The sequence below is a fragment of the Simochromis diagramma genome, unplaced genomic scaffold (genome assembly GCF_900408965.1).
Source record: "Simochromis diagramma unplaced genomic scaffold, fSimDia1.1 OVJJ01000816.1, whole genome shotgun sequence".
NCBI lineage: Eukaryota > Metazoa > Chordata > Actinopteri > Cichliformes > Cichlidae > Simochromis > Simochromis diagramma.
Genome location: NW_024386908.1, coordinates 1,735,734 through 1,753,812, shown reverse-complemented (window position 1 = coordinate 1,753,812; position 18,079 = coordinate 1,735,734). Strand labels below are relative to the sequence as shown.

General features: G+C 40.7%; 1 protein-coding gene across 3 annotated transcripts in view; it reads right to left on the bottom strand.

The window, feature by feature from the left end:
* Positions 1–18,079, bottom strand: part of rerg (RAS-like, estrogen-regulated, growth inhibitor) — a 48,152-nt gene that overhangs the window by 3,946 nt on the left and 26,127 nt on the right. For all 3 annotated transcript variants that reach the window (XM_040035974.1, XM_040035975.1, XM_040035976.1), the window contains exon 3: positions 8,186–8,242. In XM_040035974.1, coding sequence (XP_039891908.1) covers positions 8,186–8,242 — 57 coding nt within the window. The remainder of the gene's footprint in view (positions 1–8,185; positions 8,243–18,079) is intronic.

Genomic DNA, 18,079 nt, shown 5'->3' with positions numbered 1-18,079 from the left:
ATAAAAGTGATGATTACTGTTTGCAAGAAGCTTACTCACACTAAAACCCTGCATCTTATCTAAGCTGTAATTTTATCTAAAATATGTTGGTGACAGGGCTGCTGGTGAGAAGTTTCAGGAAACTTGCAGGACTGACGCAGTTTACTGCATCACTGTAGCCTTCTTAAAACAACGCGCAACACATCAGAAACACATAGCAGATACCTTTCAAAGTGACGGCTCCAAACTCTCATGCTAGTTATAAAAACATAATGTGACAAAAAACAAACATGTACTGCAAATGTCTGTGAAGGTTCTCAGCCAAAATGTTCCCATTTTGGACAGATGGTTTGAAAGAGGAGTGAAAGACGCCATCTATGTCTACTGTGAGCGACCATCTTTGAACAGAGGCGGGGCTTACGACACCAACCGTCTGCCATCTATAATCCAGTTTTGAGAGCCTTTCCCAGACACCTTAACGCCCACTTACATCCTGGGCCATCTGACCTCAGGAAATCACATGATAGGGTGGGGCTAGGCTTCTCAATGAGCTCACCAGGAACCTTGGCTGGTTGTGACCTACACCCGTTTTCACACCTTGGCTCGTGTGATTAGGTAGAGGATCAATAGGGGGTCCATGTCCCTTTTGGGGGGGGACACTCCCACAGGGCTTAAATCTGGGACTCTCCACATTTGACTGTAGAACTGAAGAAGCTTCTTGAATGAGAGTTGAAACGTCTTCAAGCAGCTTGAAGAAGTCCAGACGCTTTTCTTTTCAAGCTCCTTAGACTTCACTGCAAATGTTTTAGAAGTGTGGGCATCACAAAAAGCCAGTCAGAGTGACGAACATGATTTCATGCTACTAGCCAGCTAGTAATATATGGTTGTGATCAGACGTTAATATACACTCTTCATGTGCATGATGACTGTCATGGGAGTTTTAGGCTTTTAATGCTTTTTTGGGACTGTTTTTTTTCCCCAGGGTGGAATGCATGCATCTTTAATGATGTGAAGCTTGTTGATGGCTACCAAAAGCATCTGGTTAAGGTGCAAAGTTGCATGTAACAGACACCGGTACTCCGTGCACATTTTGTACACACGTGTAGAAGTTGCAGTAAGCTGCAGCAACAGCAGAGGGAGATGTTTTATTTCAAGGTAACATGAAAATAGTTATTGAAAAGTGTTTAAACAGACGTTATTAATGCATTTACATCTAAATACATATTAGCCTTTCTGGCAATTAAGGAGCCAGAAAGGATTAAGCTTATGTTTTTTTGCTGAAAAATAAAATAAAAAAAACTAAAGCGCCTCGTGGCGACTGCTGTTGTGTTGTGCTATATAAATAAAATTGAATTAAACAGAATCTCCACCCTTAAAATGACTGCAACTGTAGCTCATCTGCAACAGTGGGTTGTTTATTAGTTACCATGGGGTCATTTTCTAGTTCTCTTTACACTTTGACCCTCTGTTTGCTGATGATAAAAGCCAGACAGGCAGTGCAATCCCCCCTGTTTGACACAATTAGAGCAAAGGCATTTGGGTTTACAGCTTCCCTTTAGAGACATTAGCTAGTTGTCATTGGCACCACATTTGTTTTTGAGGAACCATGTATTAAACATTTTCATGCCTGAGATGGGAGCGCATCATTTTTAGGTCAAAACAACTGCTTTTTGCCTCAGATGCTTATCTTGAAGAGAGAACACTCTTTCTCTTCTGCTTACATTTTGGGGACAGGTTTTTCCCAGCATGCTGTCAGACTCTCCTGGTTGCAGGGTGAAGTTTGACTCTTGCAATGACCTGAAAACAGTCTGAGCTTCGCCTCTCGGTGATTTGAAAAACAGGATGAGAGCTCTGTATTGCCGGCACAGGTGTGAACCGTGAGTGTGACCTTTCATTTGACCTCAGTCAGAGAGCAGGTTATCTGCCCGCCCCCCTTCGCTGTCATAAAATCCCATCTGTAAACACCTCGCAGGCAGGATCGAGGCTCCCTGAAACCTTTGTGAAGGTAAACTGCCGGGATTTTCCATCGCATGACATTTTCCATGATAGGGCTTAAACCGATGCTTTCTTCTATCATTCTGAGTGATTTCACAAAAAATCTCTTACCTCTGCTATCATGTACACAGAGGTCCAGGATCCCTGACTCATTTGTCCCAATGTCTAAAAATGAGCAAGTACTCCATGTGCCAGTCACAAAGACTGTGCAGTTCATCTTTAGACATAATTTGAAATGTTATTTTGTTTGTTGCTCCCAAACGTCATAAAAATGCAGTGTGCATTTTATTTAAGCCATTGCAGAGTTTTGTTACTGAGTGTTTGAACCTTTCAGACTAGACAAACACGAGGAACACGCTAACATGACACACAGGAACGAAAGCTGCGCCCACACTGGAAGGAATGAACTTCAAACAAGCTAAACTGTGTAACAGTTTGTAACACTACAAAGTCCGATTGTGCTTCTGTTTATATATTTACTGATTCTTCTGGCATGATAGTTGTAAAAGTTCTGGGAATCGTCCCATAAACATAAAAAAATCTGTCCAGTCTCTCATACAAGATCATCTTCGTGTGCATCCCTGGACTGCTTTCAGCAGGGCAGTTATTTTTAGATTATTCCTGGAGCTCTGTGCCGGCTTTAATTTCACTACAGTCCTCAAACTTCCAAGGTCTTTATGGACCATGACAGGTCAGGATCACAACCAGGAGCGTAGTTTTAGTCATAGTTTTTTTCCTCTTTCACTGTACACTGTGAATTCAGACTAATAAAGCCGAAATCTACTGCTTCTATTGCCACTGTGTCCAAGTATACAATGCATTTAAAAAAATAAGAAACACACCCTTCAGTCACCAGCCAACATACCCTGGAAGTCCAGCCACTTCCACAAAATGAAAGTTAAGTTTTAGAATTTGGCAATGTGTCGGTGTCAGAAGTGCGATTTCCAGGGAGTGATCTACACAACTGCACTGGACGTTTGTCAAAAACACACCAAAAGGGGCCCATTGAAAAGGTTAAGGTGTTTGATTTATTTATGTTTTGGTTTTAACTACATACGACAGTTTTCTTTGAACCTAAAGCACTACACATTTGATACCAATGAAAAGAACTTTCATAGTATTAAAAGAAAATCTTTGAAGATAAGTTCTAAAGTATCACTTCAATCGAATTAAATGCTGTATTTCAAATGTTTTATTGTGACTAAAAAAAGATTAGGTCTTATTACTTTAAAAACCCAAGCCAACAAACGATGAAGAGGACCTGTCAGACTGATGTTCAGATTCTATCTCACGAGAGAGTTTAAAATGACAGGTCCTGCAAGGCCCCCTCTGCTGTGTGCCAGGTGTGCTCACCTCTCCGGGGGGGATAAATTGTGTTGTGTGATGTAAATGAAATGTCACAGGGAGCCAGAGGAGGAAGCAACTGACGCAGCTGTTTGGCTGCATTCACAAGGAGCCTCCTTACGGAGAACCAGAGTCACGCTGTGCCTCGTGGGACAGCCTATTTCAGGAGCCAGCTCCCTGTCAGCTCCCAATCTGTCCACGTCCACACCCCAGTGTATCTGTTGATAAAAGCACTGGCAGGAGGCAGTGCTGGTGGTATGATTTAAGCAGGCTCACCATCCTTTGTAAGGGTCTTGGGAAGAAACAAAAATGACAGTGCAAACAGCTGCTTTACGCTGTTTTGGGATCAGGCAGGGAAAAAAAGTCTCAGTGTCGACACTGAAAACCATCCAGTTTGTTGATGAACTCTGTCAGTGTGCGCTTCCATAAATTGCTCCAACAAACCAGAGAAAATGGTGCAGAGCATGAGCAAGCCAAAAAGCCGTGTGATATAATATAAAGCCGAGCTGCTGTTGTGATGCCAAACCACAGTCACGGTAGCACACAATTAATTTCTGTGAGCCAAAGGAGATTAGAATCTGTAACCAGACGGTGTGCAGAGACAGAAATAACTTTTGCAATATTGTGGCCATGTGCAGTCTGAAGTGTTGTTGGTTCCCATTGTGCTGCTGGGAATGAGGGCTATGTAATGTTTCTGCAAACTCACAGTCTTTGTTGCTACCAGCCGAGAATTTAAACATAGAGATCTGCACGTTTTTTGGGTTTTTTTTTTTTTTTTTTTTTTTTTTTTACTCCTGTTTTTGCATCTTTTAATTCTCTTCAATGATTGGTTCCTTAACTAGAGATGAAATGGGGCAAAAAAAAAGAGATTAAATTCTTGCCACACATTTTCTTTCTTTGGATGTGCAGGCTTTTTATATGTAAAAGCTAAAAAATGCAGCGAATGCAAAAAGTGCTTTCTTTCTTAGTTATCAGAACTCACAGTTTATTTCCCACTACAAGCATGCTGACACAGACGATGGGTTAAGTTTAGAGCTGAAAAAGTATTAATTCATAAAATTAGCCCCTTTGGACCTTAGTTTAGTCTTTTAGCTAATGAGTGTGCAGTTTCACAGTGAGATGTATGCTTCCTCTGTCACATCACATCATGTCCAACACGAACACAACAACAGCAAGAACACTCGTGTGTGTGTGTGTGTGTGTGTGTGTGTGTGTGTGTGTGTGTGTGTGTGTGTGTGTGTGTGGGTGTGTGTGTGGGTACACAAGCCCACTCATTCTTCATTCAAGTACTGATTATATCTGGAGATGCCCACATGTTCGTATATTTACATGATTCTGAGAATATGAATTTGATGTGTTAAGCAGTGGTTCCCAAACTTTTTTTGCTAGACCCCCCTTTGTTTTGCAAGAAAAATGTTCGCGCCCCCCTTCTCACGCACGCACGCATCCTCCAACCACACACACCCATATTTTGCTCCATTGCGGTTTCTTTCACACCTCAAGCATTTAGTAAACAATTAGGAAAATACAAGTAACCTGCAATAAATTACAGGTAGAAAGAATGTAAACTACTAACTCTATTACTCTACGTCCATGCCTACAGGGGTATTTTTGGACATGCAGCCGTTTCGCCCACATGTAAACGGCGTTTCAAATCGCTGAAAACGGAGATATTTTAAAACTCCTTTTCCCGTTTACGTGTGGACGAAGAATACAGAGTTCATCACGCAACGTCAAAGGTAGGTGCCTTTTTTCACGTCACGCTGTGCGCCACGTTATTGTTTACATGAGATGAATTGCAGAATGGCAGATAGTCAGATTAACAGTATTTTGTCTCTATCTGCAGGTTTTACACGCTTACATATACACATGCATTTACCGTCCCTCCATTTAGAAAGGCAGAGGCGTCACGATGTGATTATTTTACTGTATGTGTAATAATATTCAACATTGCCATCAATGCATTTTTCAAAAAAATGCCTCTCTGTGCAAAATGGGTTTAAAAACATAAACAACTGTGGGATACTGTTTGTCCGTGATTTGAAGAGCCCAGCGCTGCTCCCCACGAAGGGAAAACCAATTTTGCAGGGAGACCTACCTCAGCACTTGTGCAGGTGAAGCCAAAGGGAGGATTTGCTTCACCATATTTTCTAGTCTTTGGCTTAGAATGAAGTTGGTTTGGAAACATATTCAGCGATGCTTCATCTCCTGCTTTGCATTTCTGTGGGCGCCCTGTGCTAGCAGAGTCCAAGCCTTTTGTTTTTTCTTCCCCTTCCCTTCTTCCCTTCTCATAACGCGCCCCCCCCCCCCGCTTTGGGAAGGTCTGTGTTAATGGGAAAACAAGAAATGAAAAAACGTCCTTGATTGGAAAGCTGTTTGCAATCCGCTTGCGCAACACTAACCTCTTTTAACATTAGAATTTATCATTTATCATCCCATTAGAATTTAGGATTTCAATCACCAGTTTGAGATTATGAAGTCAAGCTGTTGAATTCACAGGAATTCTAGTGAATTCCCATTGATTGTGGACTGAAAGGTGTGCAACATTGTAACAGACAATTGAACTCCATATATGGTCCTCAGTTTCTTAGCCCAATTCAACCAATCATTCCTTAAACCTGGCTTAAAAAATGCACGATGGGAGAGCCACAGTTGTCAAGTTGAGGCGTTTAACCACTACTTCACAAAGTAGTAACTAGTGTATGATGTCACAACAGCAACATACATCCTTTATACACAGTGTATATGCACTATCCTGCAGAAAATTGGCTTCGCTAAGCCTGAATTTTTTGCAGTCACAGTAAATCTACTGTCCCCTGAAATAAAATCTGCCTTTGAAGATGCACAAGATAGCTCTGCTTGGGCTGTTTCGTACATCTAGGCTGAAAAGGGACAATTCACTGCAGGGAATAAGATCTGAGCTTGTTTGTAAACCTGATCCAGATAAATAGGTAGATAATAAATGGAGATGAATGGTGAGCAATAGCTATTGGAAGGCATACTGAGATAGATGGAGTGCAGCCCACATTGTGGCACTAATTCTCCAGCATGCAAACCCCCTACCTGTGCGATCTGCTCATAATAGTGTTTTAATGATGTTTTGAGCACTTTGAGGGTAATTTCATCCAGGCAGTCTGATTGGTCACAGACACCCTCCAGCGGTGCTGTTATTTCCATTACAGACCTCAAGGGGTTGTGACGTAACCTCTTGTAACCAAGGAAGCAGTTATTGCTCTTTTCCTGATTTCTACCACATTCCCTACTTTGAGTTTAAACAGCAGGCGTGTAATATGAAGCTGGCACAGTGGCAATACATTATACTGTAAAAAAGTAGTAAGATGTGGATGGGTGGCAGCTGAGTATGATCTAAATGCCACGTATGCTAAATGTAAAAGAAATCCAGAATCATATCGCTTTAGTTAAAGTGTTTCCTCTTTGTTGGTCTAGCACCTGAACATATCTCAGCAGTCTCACAGGCATATGTTGAGATGTCACACAGAGGCCATAATGACTGTGATCATTATGTTATTATATGAAAATGGATTAATTATGCTCCTGAGTGCGGTCTGCTTTATGTTGGTGATTGCACTGTACTGCACCATGTATTGCTAAGAACAGGCAGGCTATTGAAGGAGCATCATGTGAACAGTCCAGAGGCGCTGACCTGCCAAGCACAGCCAGGAAATGAAAAGCACATTATAGAGGAGGCACTTTGTGTCCCATAATTACAATGTAGAGAACTGGTTCAACCAGAGTATGAAAAGGCCAGTTCTACTGTATATAATGCACTGATAAGAGAAACCCCCCAACAACAATTTTACATTACGCTGAGTTGTAGCAGTTTCAGCACTTTATCCCAGAATTTTTAATGAATCAATTATTGCTTTTATTCTGTTTTCACCAGATAAACATTTGTGCAGAAGATTAAAGTGCTAGCTCTGTGCTGGCCATGATAGTGCCCATGATATAACTCCTGCACCTAGAATTTCCATTTTCTCTTTTTCCTGTTAGATGAGGAGATTTGGTATATATTAGTGCTGTCTGCGTGAATCTCGTTAAATCTCTCATCGCAGGGCGTCAACGCGTTAGCGCCGTCCAGCCCCACATGCGGGGCAATCCACGTTAACTCGCTAACGAAGATTTGCCGCATTAATGCAGTTATGGCATTAACGTTATTTTAACGAGATTAACGCTGACAGCACTAATATGAATCTATGCTAACTATGAAAACTACAACGAGCAGCAGCTATCTTACCTTAGATTAAAAGCTAGAAGCTAGCTGGGGAAAGCCATTACCCTAGCTGTGCCAAAAGCAAACACATTTTCATTTTGTCATCTTTAGAGAGGTTCATGCAGGAAAAATGCCTGAACAAGATGTTTCTCCTGCTTTCAATTTTTGGCTAAACTTACAGAAAGAGGGCACAAAGCTAAAAGTAATGCTAGGCTAGTTACAGAAGATTTCGCATTAGCGGTAGCATGGCAGAAAATAATCAAGGTGTTGCAATGGTCCAGTCAAAGACCAGACCTTGAACTGACTGAATTGCTGTGCTGGGACTTTAAGACACCTGTGCCATACAACACTTGTCATACAGAAAACCATTACTTCAAGTTATTGCTGCTAAAGGTGGTTCTACAAGCTACTGAGTAACTGGCTTAGGCTTTGTAAAATTAGTGGAATCTGCTGTGTGTTTTTTACACCTGGGGATAGCTTTAAATAATCAACTTAGTTAAGGACTATATGTATTATAACTTTTATAACTTATTATAACTTCATATAAAACCATAAAATTGACAGTGTACAATTACTGCAGATACAGGAGATGGCAGTAACAGCAGGAGGGGATACACGTTTCTTGGGCTGTCTTACCAAGTGTGGGGTCATACTCCCAGATGAAGCGTCTGGTCAGGAATCTCACCACCAGAGCTGCAAAGAACCACAGGACAAATGTGTTCAGCATATGAAATCAGCACACGAGACACACAGCAGGGTGGCAGTTTGATTTTAAGTATTAAATAGTTTTCTTTTTTAAATAGACTGCATACTGATTCATGAATACACTTTTTACTAGATGAAATTAACTAAAAATTGATGACCATTTGTTTATAATAGTGAAGCTCAATCTACAGCCCTAATATGTACATCCACTAACATGTATTCTCAGAAAATCAGCTGTGGCTAACGCACCGACAGTCCATAAGATCCAAACCACTTTAACACACATTTCATCTAAATGCTAATACCCACTGGAAAACGTCCAGCTCATTAAGACAGAGTTCAAACAACCTTGAAACATCAGCTCTCAGGTTTTATCAAGATCATCTTCTTCTCTGAGACAGGATTGTTGGCCTGCCTTTGACAGCATCAGCCTTCCTTTAAAAAACATCCCCAGTGAGCCAGTGACTCACTGTCTTAATGGTTTACCATCAACAAGCAATCTGCCGCACAGAAATGTCATTTATGCAGGCTGAATTAGACGGCCCTTCCCTGTTTATCAGGCACAGCCACACACCAAAACCTCTTTCTCAGAGTAAAATTACCTGTAAACACTGGTGTAAAATGTGTTCAGTTATCTGAATGCTGCAACATTTCTCCTTTTAGTTCAGTTGTTGGGGAGGGGTGATGTCACTGAAAAAGAGACCTGCTGTATCAGTTTACTTTATGTAAAGAGATTAGCAGAGAAAATAAATGTGGTGGCTATGAGCTCATTCACTTTCACTCAGAGTGAAATGAAATGATTGAAACCACTCTCGTCTGTCAGTGAAATATGGATTCAGCTGTAGGAGGTGGGCATCTCTGTCATGGTCCAAAGGTTTTGTTCAGTATTTGCTGAATTTTGGTTCCTTTTGTTGATTCTTTTGCTTCTAATGTTGTGTTTCACTGTCTTTGCCTCCCTCTGTCTCTTTTGTGTTCCAGTGCCTTCTCTGCTCTTTTATTGGGGTTAATATGAACCTTCATGTCTTAGTGTTAGCCTTCCCTTTTTGTTATTTTCTGTTTACTTTGATAATTGAGGTTGATTGTGTAAAGTGGTCTGTGTAAAGTTATGTCTTTTAGTCTTTATTTGGACATTGGCTGCTTTTTCACTCATGTTCCATCCCGTCCTTGTACCTGACCATTTCTAGATAAATAAATCAGTACAGGTATTTCACATTTTCCTAGTAAACTATAAAGAAATGACAGGTGGCTTGAGAGTCACCATTCAGCATGTAAATGGACCGTTTCTCACGTAGCGCTTTGGTGCTTGTTTGATTGTGTCCATGTATTTATACAGTCTTCCCCTGCATTTAAGTTCTAACATTCACACACCAATTAACTCACACAGGGATACTTTGGCCCCCCAGTTCGAACCACCAACCTCCCAACTGGAAGATGAGCGGCTCTACCTCCTGAGCCACGACCACCCTTCATGAAGTTCAAGGACGTTCCACAGGAAGACTGTAAGTCTATTTACTTCATTCACCTAAAGCTGGACCATTTAAATGAGCTGAGTTTTGCACTTTGGCTCAATATCGACATGCTAAGCTTTACTGAACTACCAGGCGTTCACCGGATTGATTTTTATCCGTGTTCTTAAAGGTAAAATGATTGACTGTAGTAGGGTAACTTTGTTCTTTTATCAGCATTTAACTTTCTTCACAGTGGTATAAATAAAACAGTATGGCTTTTGAACTTATATCATAAATGAATTTTTAGTAACAAATATGTTAAAGCAACATTAAAGCCACCCAAGTGTCTTCACACTTTTTAATTAGCTTCGACTCACTGCCATTGGGACTGTCTGGCTTTCATGAGTCCAGGTGGGTATCTGTGTAATCATGTCAGCTTGCTGAGCTCCTACTTATGGAAAAGAGCTCATGAAGGAACAGTTCCTCCTTTGAACTTGGAAAAAACAGGCCTGTCTTCCAATTAACCAAGTAAAGGAAGAAAATCCACAATGAAAAAAGGAGTGAAGGTGAGCCAGCTCCTTTGAGCTCAGGACAGTAACTTTCACGCATGAGGCAGACTGCAAAGCTTTACCATTTTATCAGCCAAATTGGTCTTTTACTTCAGCGTTCATCATTCCTGTCTTGCTGATTTTGTTCCTCAGGAAATCACAGCCTCCCTTTCTCGCTAACTAAATTCAATGTGTTTTTAGGCAAAGGGAGTCCGGGTCATGTAACGTTCAATTATCCCCTGAACGCAGTGAAAACAGAACAGTGGCAGGTAATTTGTCAATTTGCTGTTGACAAAGCAGACGAGCGTGCATATTTATTCTCGGAGCACTTTTCCTTTTCCCGTTCAACCCTAATTTTGCCGTTGAGGTTTTAGTGGCGGTGGCCTGGATTCCAGGTGGCGAGAAAAACCAATGGGGTGTGAAGTCCTTTTCTCATTAGATGTAACTCTATCTCCTGCTTTTCACTTCCACGGGAAAGAAAGGTACACACGGCAGAGAGGAGCCTTTGTTAATGTGCATCAGTGCACATTGTGGCCCAGATTCACTGAAGGATTGCAAACAGAATAATGTGCAAGGTATCGCCAAGCTGACCAGAACACAAAAACAGGTGATTTACTGACTGTGTGCAGAGAGAGGAAAGCTGATAACAGCGCTGGCATTTACAAAAAAGCCTTTCTGTGCTCATCACATATTGCTTATGTGGATACCATTTTCTAGTTTGATCCTTTTTTCTTTTTTTTTACAGTCTGATAGAGGCGTTGCTTTGGCTAAAATGGAGCCACACATTTTGCAGCGACTCTGAATTAGAGTTGCATTTATGCTTTTAGCAGCCTGTGTTATTATGTTTTGAAAGGTGTGATCAAAAACTGGCATTTAAAAAAACAAAAAACAGTCCAGCAGGAATAATGACCTTCCGGCCACAAATTTCAAATCAGAATACTAAAGTGAGTGGCCTACTATTTTTTATTTTTTTATTTTTTATTTTTTATTTATTTATTTATTTTTTTTAAATGACTGAATTTGCATAAGCAGGAACACCCTGAACACACATCTGTTTGTATGGTGGTTGGTAATATCCAGGCGATGCTAAAGGGGAGACGGAATGAAATTTAATAATAAAATAATAATGGATTGGATTTATATAGCGCTTTTCAAGGCACCCAAAGCGCGTTTCAATGCCACTATTCATTCGCTCTCACTCTCACACACTGGTGGAGGCAGCTACAGTTGTAGCCACAGCTGCCCTGGGGCAGACTGACAGAAGCGAGGCTGCCATATCGCGCCATCGGCCCCTCTGGCCATCACCAGCAGGCGGTAGGTGAAGTGTCTTGCCCAAGGACACAACGACCGAGACTGTCCGAGCCGGGGCTCGAACCGGCAACCTTCCGGTTACAAGACGAACTGCCAACCCTTGAGCCACGATTGCCCCATATGAAATTTAAAAAAACAAAACAAACAAAAAAAAACAACAACCTAAGAATCAAACAGATGTTAAGGCAAATCCAAAACAAGACACAAAAGAAAAACAACTATCAGAGTAAAACAGGAAGCAAGTTTAACTCAAAATAGGAACTGAAGCCAAATAACGACCAAGAAAACCTCTAGAACAGTAAAGCAGTCTTAACAGGAATTTGAAAATCAACAAGATGCAGATGTAATACAATACAATTTAAGCCTAATATTACATTTGAATTCATAATAAGGCCTCAAAACTGTAATTCAAAACTCAACCAACTCGACTATATCAACTGAGAATTCAAAATAATGAAAAAGACCCGAGGACCATGAAGCAATGTCCTGGTCTGCTTTGGTGAAGGCCCACTGTGGACTAGATCGATCTTCAAATACATGGTAACTAATGTTGCTGTCTGCTACACATTTAGCAAAACTGGGACCAAAAAAAATAAACTAAGCATTAAAAACAGGCTGCTGTTTGGCAATAGCAGTAAAGTCTTAGAGGTAATAAACCAATAATAAGCAGTATGTGCTTGCTAGCATCAGCTAATATTAATCAGCTTAAATTGTGTTTATTCTACAGCAGCTTATAACTCCTGCACTGACTTTTGTCAGTGTCACTGGCTACAACATTACCGCTCCTTAGCCACAAATAAAACCGGCTGTGTGTAGCGATGGAAAGTAGATCAGAGTAGAGCTGCTGTTTTATATTTTCTCTGGTGTTTATTCTCTGGTGTCACATAGCCTGCATCATGTGGCTGGTTGAAAAATTCTCTTTATATTAACTATTGCCTTATAATGTCTTCAGCTGCTAACGGTTTCTTCACAACTTGACATTTCCCAACAACTGACCGCAGCTGGAGTCAAAGTAACAAAAAACAGATCTGATCTTATCAAATTGTTCAGCTCAGACTTCATAGGGCAGCTGCGAGCTGATGGATGACAGAGGTTTCAGATTTACGTCAGACACACCATCCGTAGTAGGTGTTTGCCAAAAGCTTCTTTTATCTGAAGTGACCTAATCACATTAGCGGCAGAATGTTGGACTAATTGCAAACAAAGCAAGAGCAATTAGTGGCGCCCATGCCCCTGTTCTGAACCAGTGTTGTGTTACTCATTGAACAGTCTCTATTGATTCCTCATGACCATCAGACGAACACCCACAGCTCTTTAGTTCCTTTCAGCCACAAAAAACACTTCTTTGCTGTCTCTCCCAGAGCTGTGGCTCTGCAGTCAAGTCCTGTACCTATTGTGTTCGTGTCACGTTGGGTCATGTCACACAGCCAGCTGTGCTGATAAGACTGGAGGAGAAACGGTTACATGGGAACTGCCTTAAAAACAAATAATAGAAGCGAGAAAATTAAAATGTAATAATAGAAAACTTGAAATACTATATATACAGATATGAGAAATAAAGTTTACACAAGACTGTTTTCAGTCTTGTGTAAACCATGTTTTTCTCCGGAACAAGAAGGTAAGCTGGACGCGTGGCTCAGGGGTTGGAATCGATCGCTAGGAAGGCGCAGGTTCGATCCTGGGCTCTCTGGTGGCGTTGTGTGGCAAGACCTTACCCTACTTGCCAGTGTGCCAGAGGGCCGACGCGCTCAGCCTGCTTTGTCAGTCTGCCAGGGCGCTGTGCTACAACTGGGCCTCCACAGGTGTGAATGTAGAGTGATGAATAGTGGCTTAAAGTCTTTGGTGCCTTGAAATATTCCATCCAGATGATAGTAGCAGTGTGACCCTCAGTAACTGTGGCAATGAGTTAACATGTCACCAGGATGATGTCTGTGCTCAGACTGTGCAATGATCAGGGAAATTACAAAATTACAAAACAAAACCAAGAGCTACAGACTCTACAAGTGTCAGTCAGCAGGTTAAATGTTAAAGTTCATGACAGTACGATAAAAAACTAAAAAGACTCAACAAGTACGGCTTGTCTGAAAGGGTTACCAAGAGAAACTCTTTCCTTTCTATAAAGGTGCACCTAAACAAAGCACAAGATTTCCAGAAAAATGTGCTTTGAGCAGATGAGACTAAAGTGGAGATCTGTGGCCATAAAGCAAACTGCCAAATGCTGCACATCAGCACAAACACATCACACCAACTGTTGAGTTGTTGGTGGTGGAGGGGTGATGATTTGGGCTTGCTTTGCAGTATCGGACCTGGACACCTTGCAGTCATTGCTGTGTAACTGAAAGCTACTACATGACAAACCAGCATACAAACTGAGCTAAACTGAGCTACATTTTCCCCTTGATTTAGTGAAGATTATCTAAAGAGAGCAGTAGCTGGGGGATCAGAGGGGGTATTGTATTGTTAAGTACCGGTACAGCTGCCTTCTACCAGGTGGAAAATGTTACCACATATTTGGACGCATGGATTTGATATTAATATGACTTCACGGATAACTTTATTTCTATAATACCCGCGAGAGCTCAGAAATACTGGCAAATGTGATAAAAATAATCAGCAGCAATTGAATTTCACACAGAATTCAGTGTTGGATCTGGTTTAGACAGATCATAGCATTTGCCTGTGCAGATTGATGCCATCAGACTTGTAGTACATTGGCTGCTTTTATGTTCTATGTGAACAGAAAAGGGATGAATCATTAACAAGACATTTCTGGGGTTTTATTGCATTTGGTTTAGAAAAAAATGGCCACTCTGCTGCTTTGTTGGCAGACAAGAAGCAGCAATTTACACATAATGTTCTCCCCAAAAGCTTGTAAAGAGTAACACTTACCAGGAATCTGTAAAACAAAACGGACAATTTTGTTCTGATTCTGTCAACAACTTTGAGATTGTAAGATTCATTAGTTTAGATGACTAGAGGATTAGTATTTGTGCAGCCGGCCCCACCCCTTAGTCAATATCATAACCATTTACTTCGGAGACGTTGACAGGATTACAGGTCACAGCTCTCTCTCCTTTAATTATCGATTTATGGTTCCTGCAAATCCTCAGCAGTTAAACGGAAACTGAGGAAATGAAGACGTTTTATTTATGCAGCTTTGCAGATCCATTACCCCCTGGTTCGAGGATTACTTCTGAGAATCTGAAAAGCTTCTGCAGGAACTAAATTATTTAAGAATGGTTGAAGTCAACAGAAAGTGATGGACAGATGAGAGAAAGGCGTACAGCAGCGTGGCAGCTTGATGCTTACAGCGCTGACACAAATGTATTCAACGTTTTTATTAACTTGAGAGATTTCACCTCATTTTAAAGTACTGATGAATCTGAGAGCAGTTTCATGGAAACAGCCAACATTTTTTGTTGCTTTTTTGCCAGTCAGCTAATTTCTCCGACTGTGGAAATGAAAACATTACTGTGCTGGACTGTTTCTTTACACACGCCAAGATGTGACAGCCCTCATGCTAAAAACAAGCAAACATATGACCTACAAAAGCTCCCAAACCACTTCCTGAACAGTAGGTCAGGTCACAGTTTCCAGTCTCAGAGCTTTCCCAGACTTCCTTTCACCACCATTTTCCCTGGGGCATGACTGTATCTCATACCACCAACCAATACACCAAGCCTCCTTGGAACAGTTGAATACCCATAAACCATTTTTCAGCCATAAGGATGTGTGTGCTTGTCTGTTTAACATGGGCTGTTACGATTCCCAAAGCTGCCAGGGGAAATATCCAATCCATCTTAATACAGATAGATGTGAGGGCGGACATCTAATCATCTCAGTCCCATTCCAGATCAGATTACAGCTCGCCAATCACGCTCCCATTCATACATATATATTTTAAATCGTTTTAAAAGCCCATAAAGAACGGATGTGGGAAGGCTGAAGTGAGTGGAGTAACAATAACACACAAACCAGTAAACATGTCAACTCCCAGGATTGATGGCGTTACCCTCTGAGCTGGAGTTCAGAGCCTGAGCATCTGAGTGCGATGCATGAGGACGAAATAACACGAACTTTTAGACCTTTGTTAATCAAAACTACCAGAATTAAGAAATAGAAAAGAATCCTGTAGAAAACTTCACTGATTATGTTGAGACCTAAAATGAAAACGTATCTGTATAAAAGCAGCTCAGCGGGACAGCTCTTTGTTTCGAGCTTCAATTTTTAGCATGTCCTGCTTACTTAGAGGTTAGTGTGAACCAAGCATGACTTCAAGACAGCGCAGCAACAAAATTGTTACATTAGGATTTAGCTTTTAGTTACATGACTAGTCATGCTGGCTGCTGCCATGACTCCATTACGCCTCCTTCTCCAGTGTTTTGGTCCTGAATGCTGTCAAGGTTTAGGTCTAATGTTGCCACAAACCCAATCGCATAAATGGAATATATGAAAGTATAAAAGTAAATCAAACTGAAGTCAAATTAAACTTTTACTCAAGTAAATGTACAAAATGTTGCTAATAAAATCAGTGGTAATGTGCATTATATAATTAGAATAAGATTATTGAAGGATTAGTGTATCACTTAACGCTGAAGATAATAAAGGTGGAGTTTCTTGTAATTTTGGGTTATTTAAACTAATATAAAGCATTACACTTTATTCAAAAGTAAGTCAAGGTGAGGTGAAATATATTGTGATTCATTTATCTGTATAAACTTGCACTAAAGTAGCAGTAAATATAGCAGATAACCTTCTACCACTTCCTGAGACCTTAATAAATTTACATTCATAAAATCCCATGTCAGTAAAATCCATCTTTCTTGTCAAACTTGACAGTGACATAAAAATATTGGGACTTAACTTTATTCTGTTACAGTTGCCGCTCAAATAGGTGATAATTAGAATACAGTTACGTTGTGGAAATAAATGGAGTGCACGGCGGTCTTTTCCTCTTTCTTATGTTTGGCTATCTTCTCTCTAATTTTGGTAATTTCACACATTGCTGGAAACCCAAACAAAACACGCAATGAGAGGCTCTAATGTGAGCATCCTATAAATGTTGATGGTGTCAGTTACACAATGGACCCGGAGCCAGCACAACAGATCCAGCAGTGCACGGGCAGGAATGCATTTCATACTTGGAAATTCTGACACCACTTTACATTTAAAGAAGAAAGGGATGATGGGCAAAATCTGACTGTGCAATGAAAACTCTCTCAAGCTGCTCTCAGCATCAGAAGACTCCAACCTAAAGAAACATCTGGAAGTAAGTTCTATTTTAAAAACTAACGTTAGCTTGCTGCAGCTACCTTGTTTTAGTTGTGGTAGCTACCTGGGTTATGTGCTCTGCAGCATCTTTGATGTACTATTGCTGTGTGATTTATTACTATTACTGAAGGCTACTCACCAACAAGCTAACATCTAACATTAACTTATGTTAACAGACGTTTTGCTCCTCTACAGCAAATATATTGTCTATTCAGAGCGATTTGGGCTTAACGGCCAATTGGTAGAGAAAAACAAATGAGAATTTGCAGGATGTGATATATCTGACTACAATCAAACCCCAGTTAAATAATATACAAATTAACTAAATCAAATCAAACTAAATATTCAGCCCATTCACACCCTCAGCTCTCATCTGATGGTTTACCCCGCTAACAGAGGATAATTGGGGAACTCCAATCAGGTGAACATCATTAGGCTGTAATCATGTGTGCACGTCATGAATCCAGCCTTCAGGGAGTTGACATCAAAAGAACATTGATTAGTGGACTTCAAAACAAAAGCACAACAAAATCAAAACTTCCTGTCAGACACTGCAAGAGTGTGCTTCACCTTAGTGAGGGAGGTGCTTCCCAGCACCCCCACAAACACTATAGTGCACAGCAATAATTAAATCATTAGCGTCAGTCTTGCCTGCCTTGCTGTTCGTCATCAAGAGCATATATAAGATTGCATTCAAATTTTAATTAGCTGACAAGTGCAAGCAGGTTCCTTACTGGGAAAAGTCAAGGAGTGTCATCAGAGTGAAACTAGAGCCTCCATACTGATACATACTGTTAATCAATTTGATATTTTCACAATAAAATGTATTTAATATTGACCAGAAGGTCAATGAGGCAGTAGCTCATCCGGCCCAACATTCCTCACAGTTTACTGGTTATTTTCTGAAAAACAACAAATGCGACTTTGTCCTTGAGCACAGTTTGAATGTGTGCAAGTTTGTATAGATTCTGACCAATACTGTAGAAGGAGGACTGATTCTGGTGAGCTGTGGAGGCACACACGGATGTGTGGATGAATGGATAGTGTAGACCTTGGAGCTCGCAGCTCCAACAGCAAAAATGGGAACATTATAAAGTCAATATTTAGTAACTTCCCAGCAATGTATTTTACAAACTAGCTGGCAACCACCTTTCTCTGTATCTGATTTAAAAAGTGAGTACTGTACTTACAGTGCAGCGTTCATCATATTAGATTTATCTGTGAGGAGCCAGTATCGGCTCAACGAC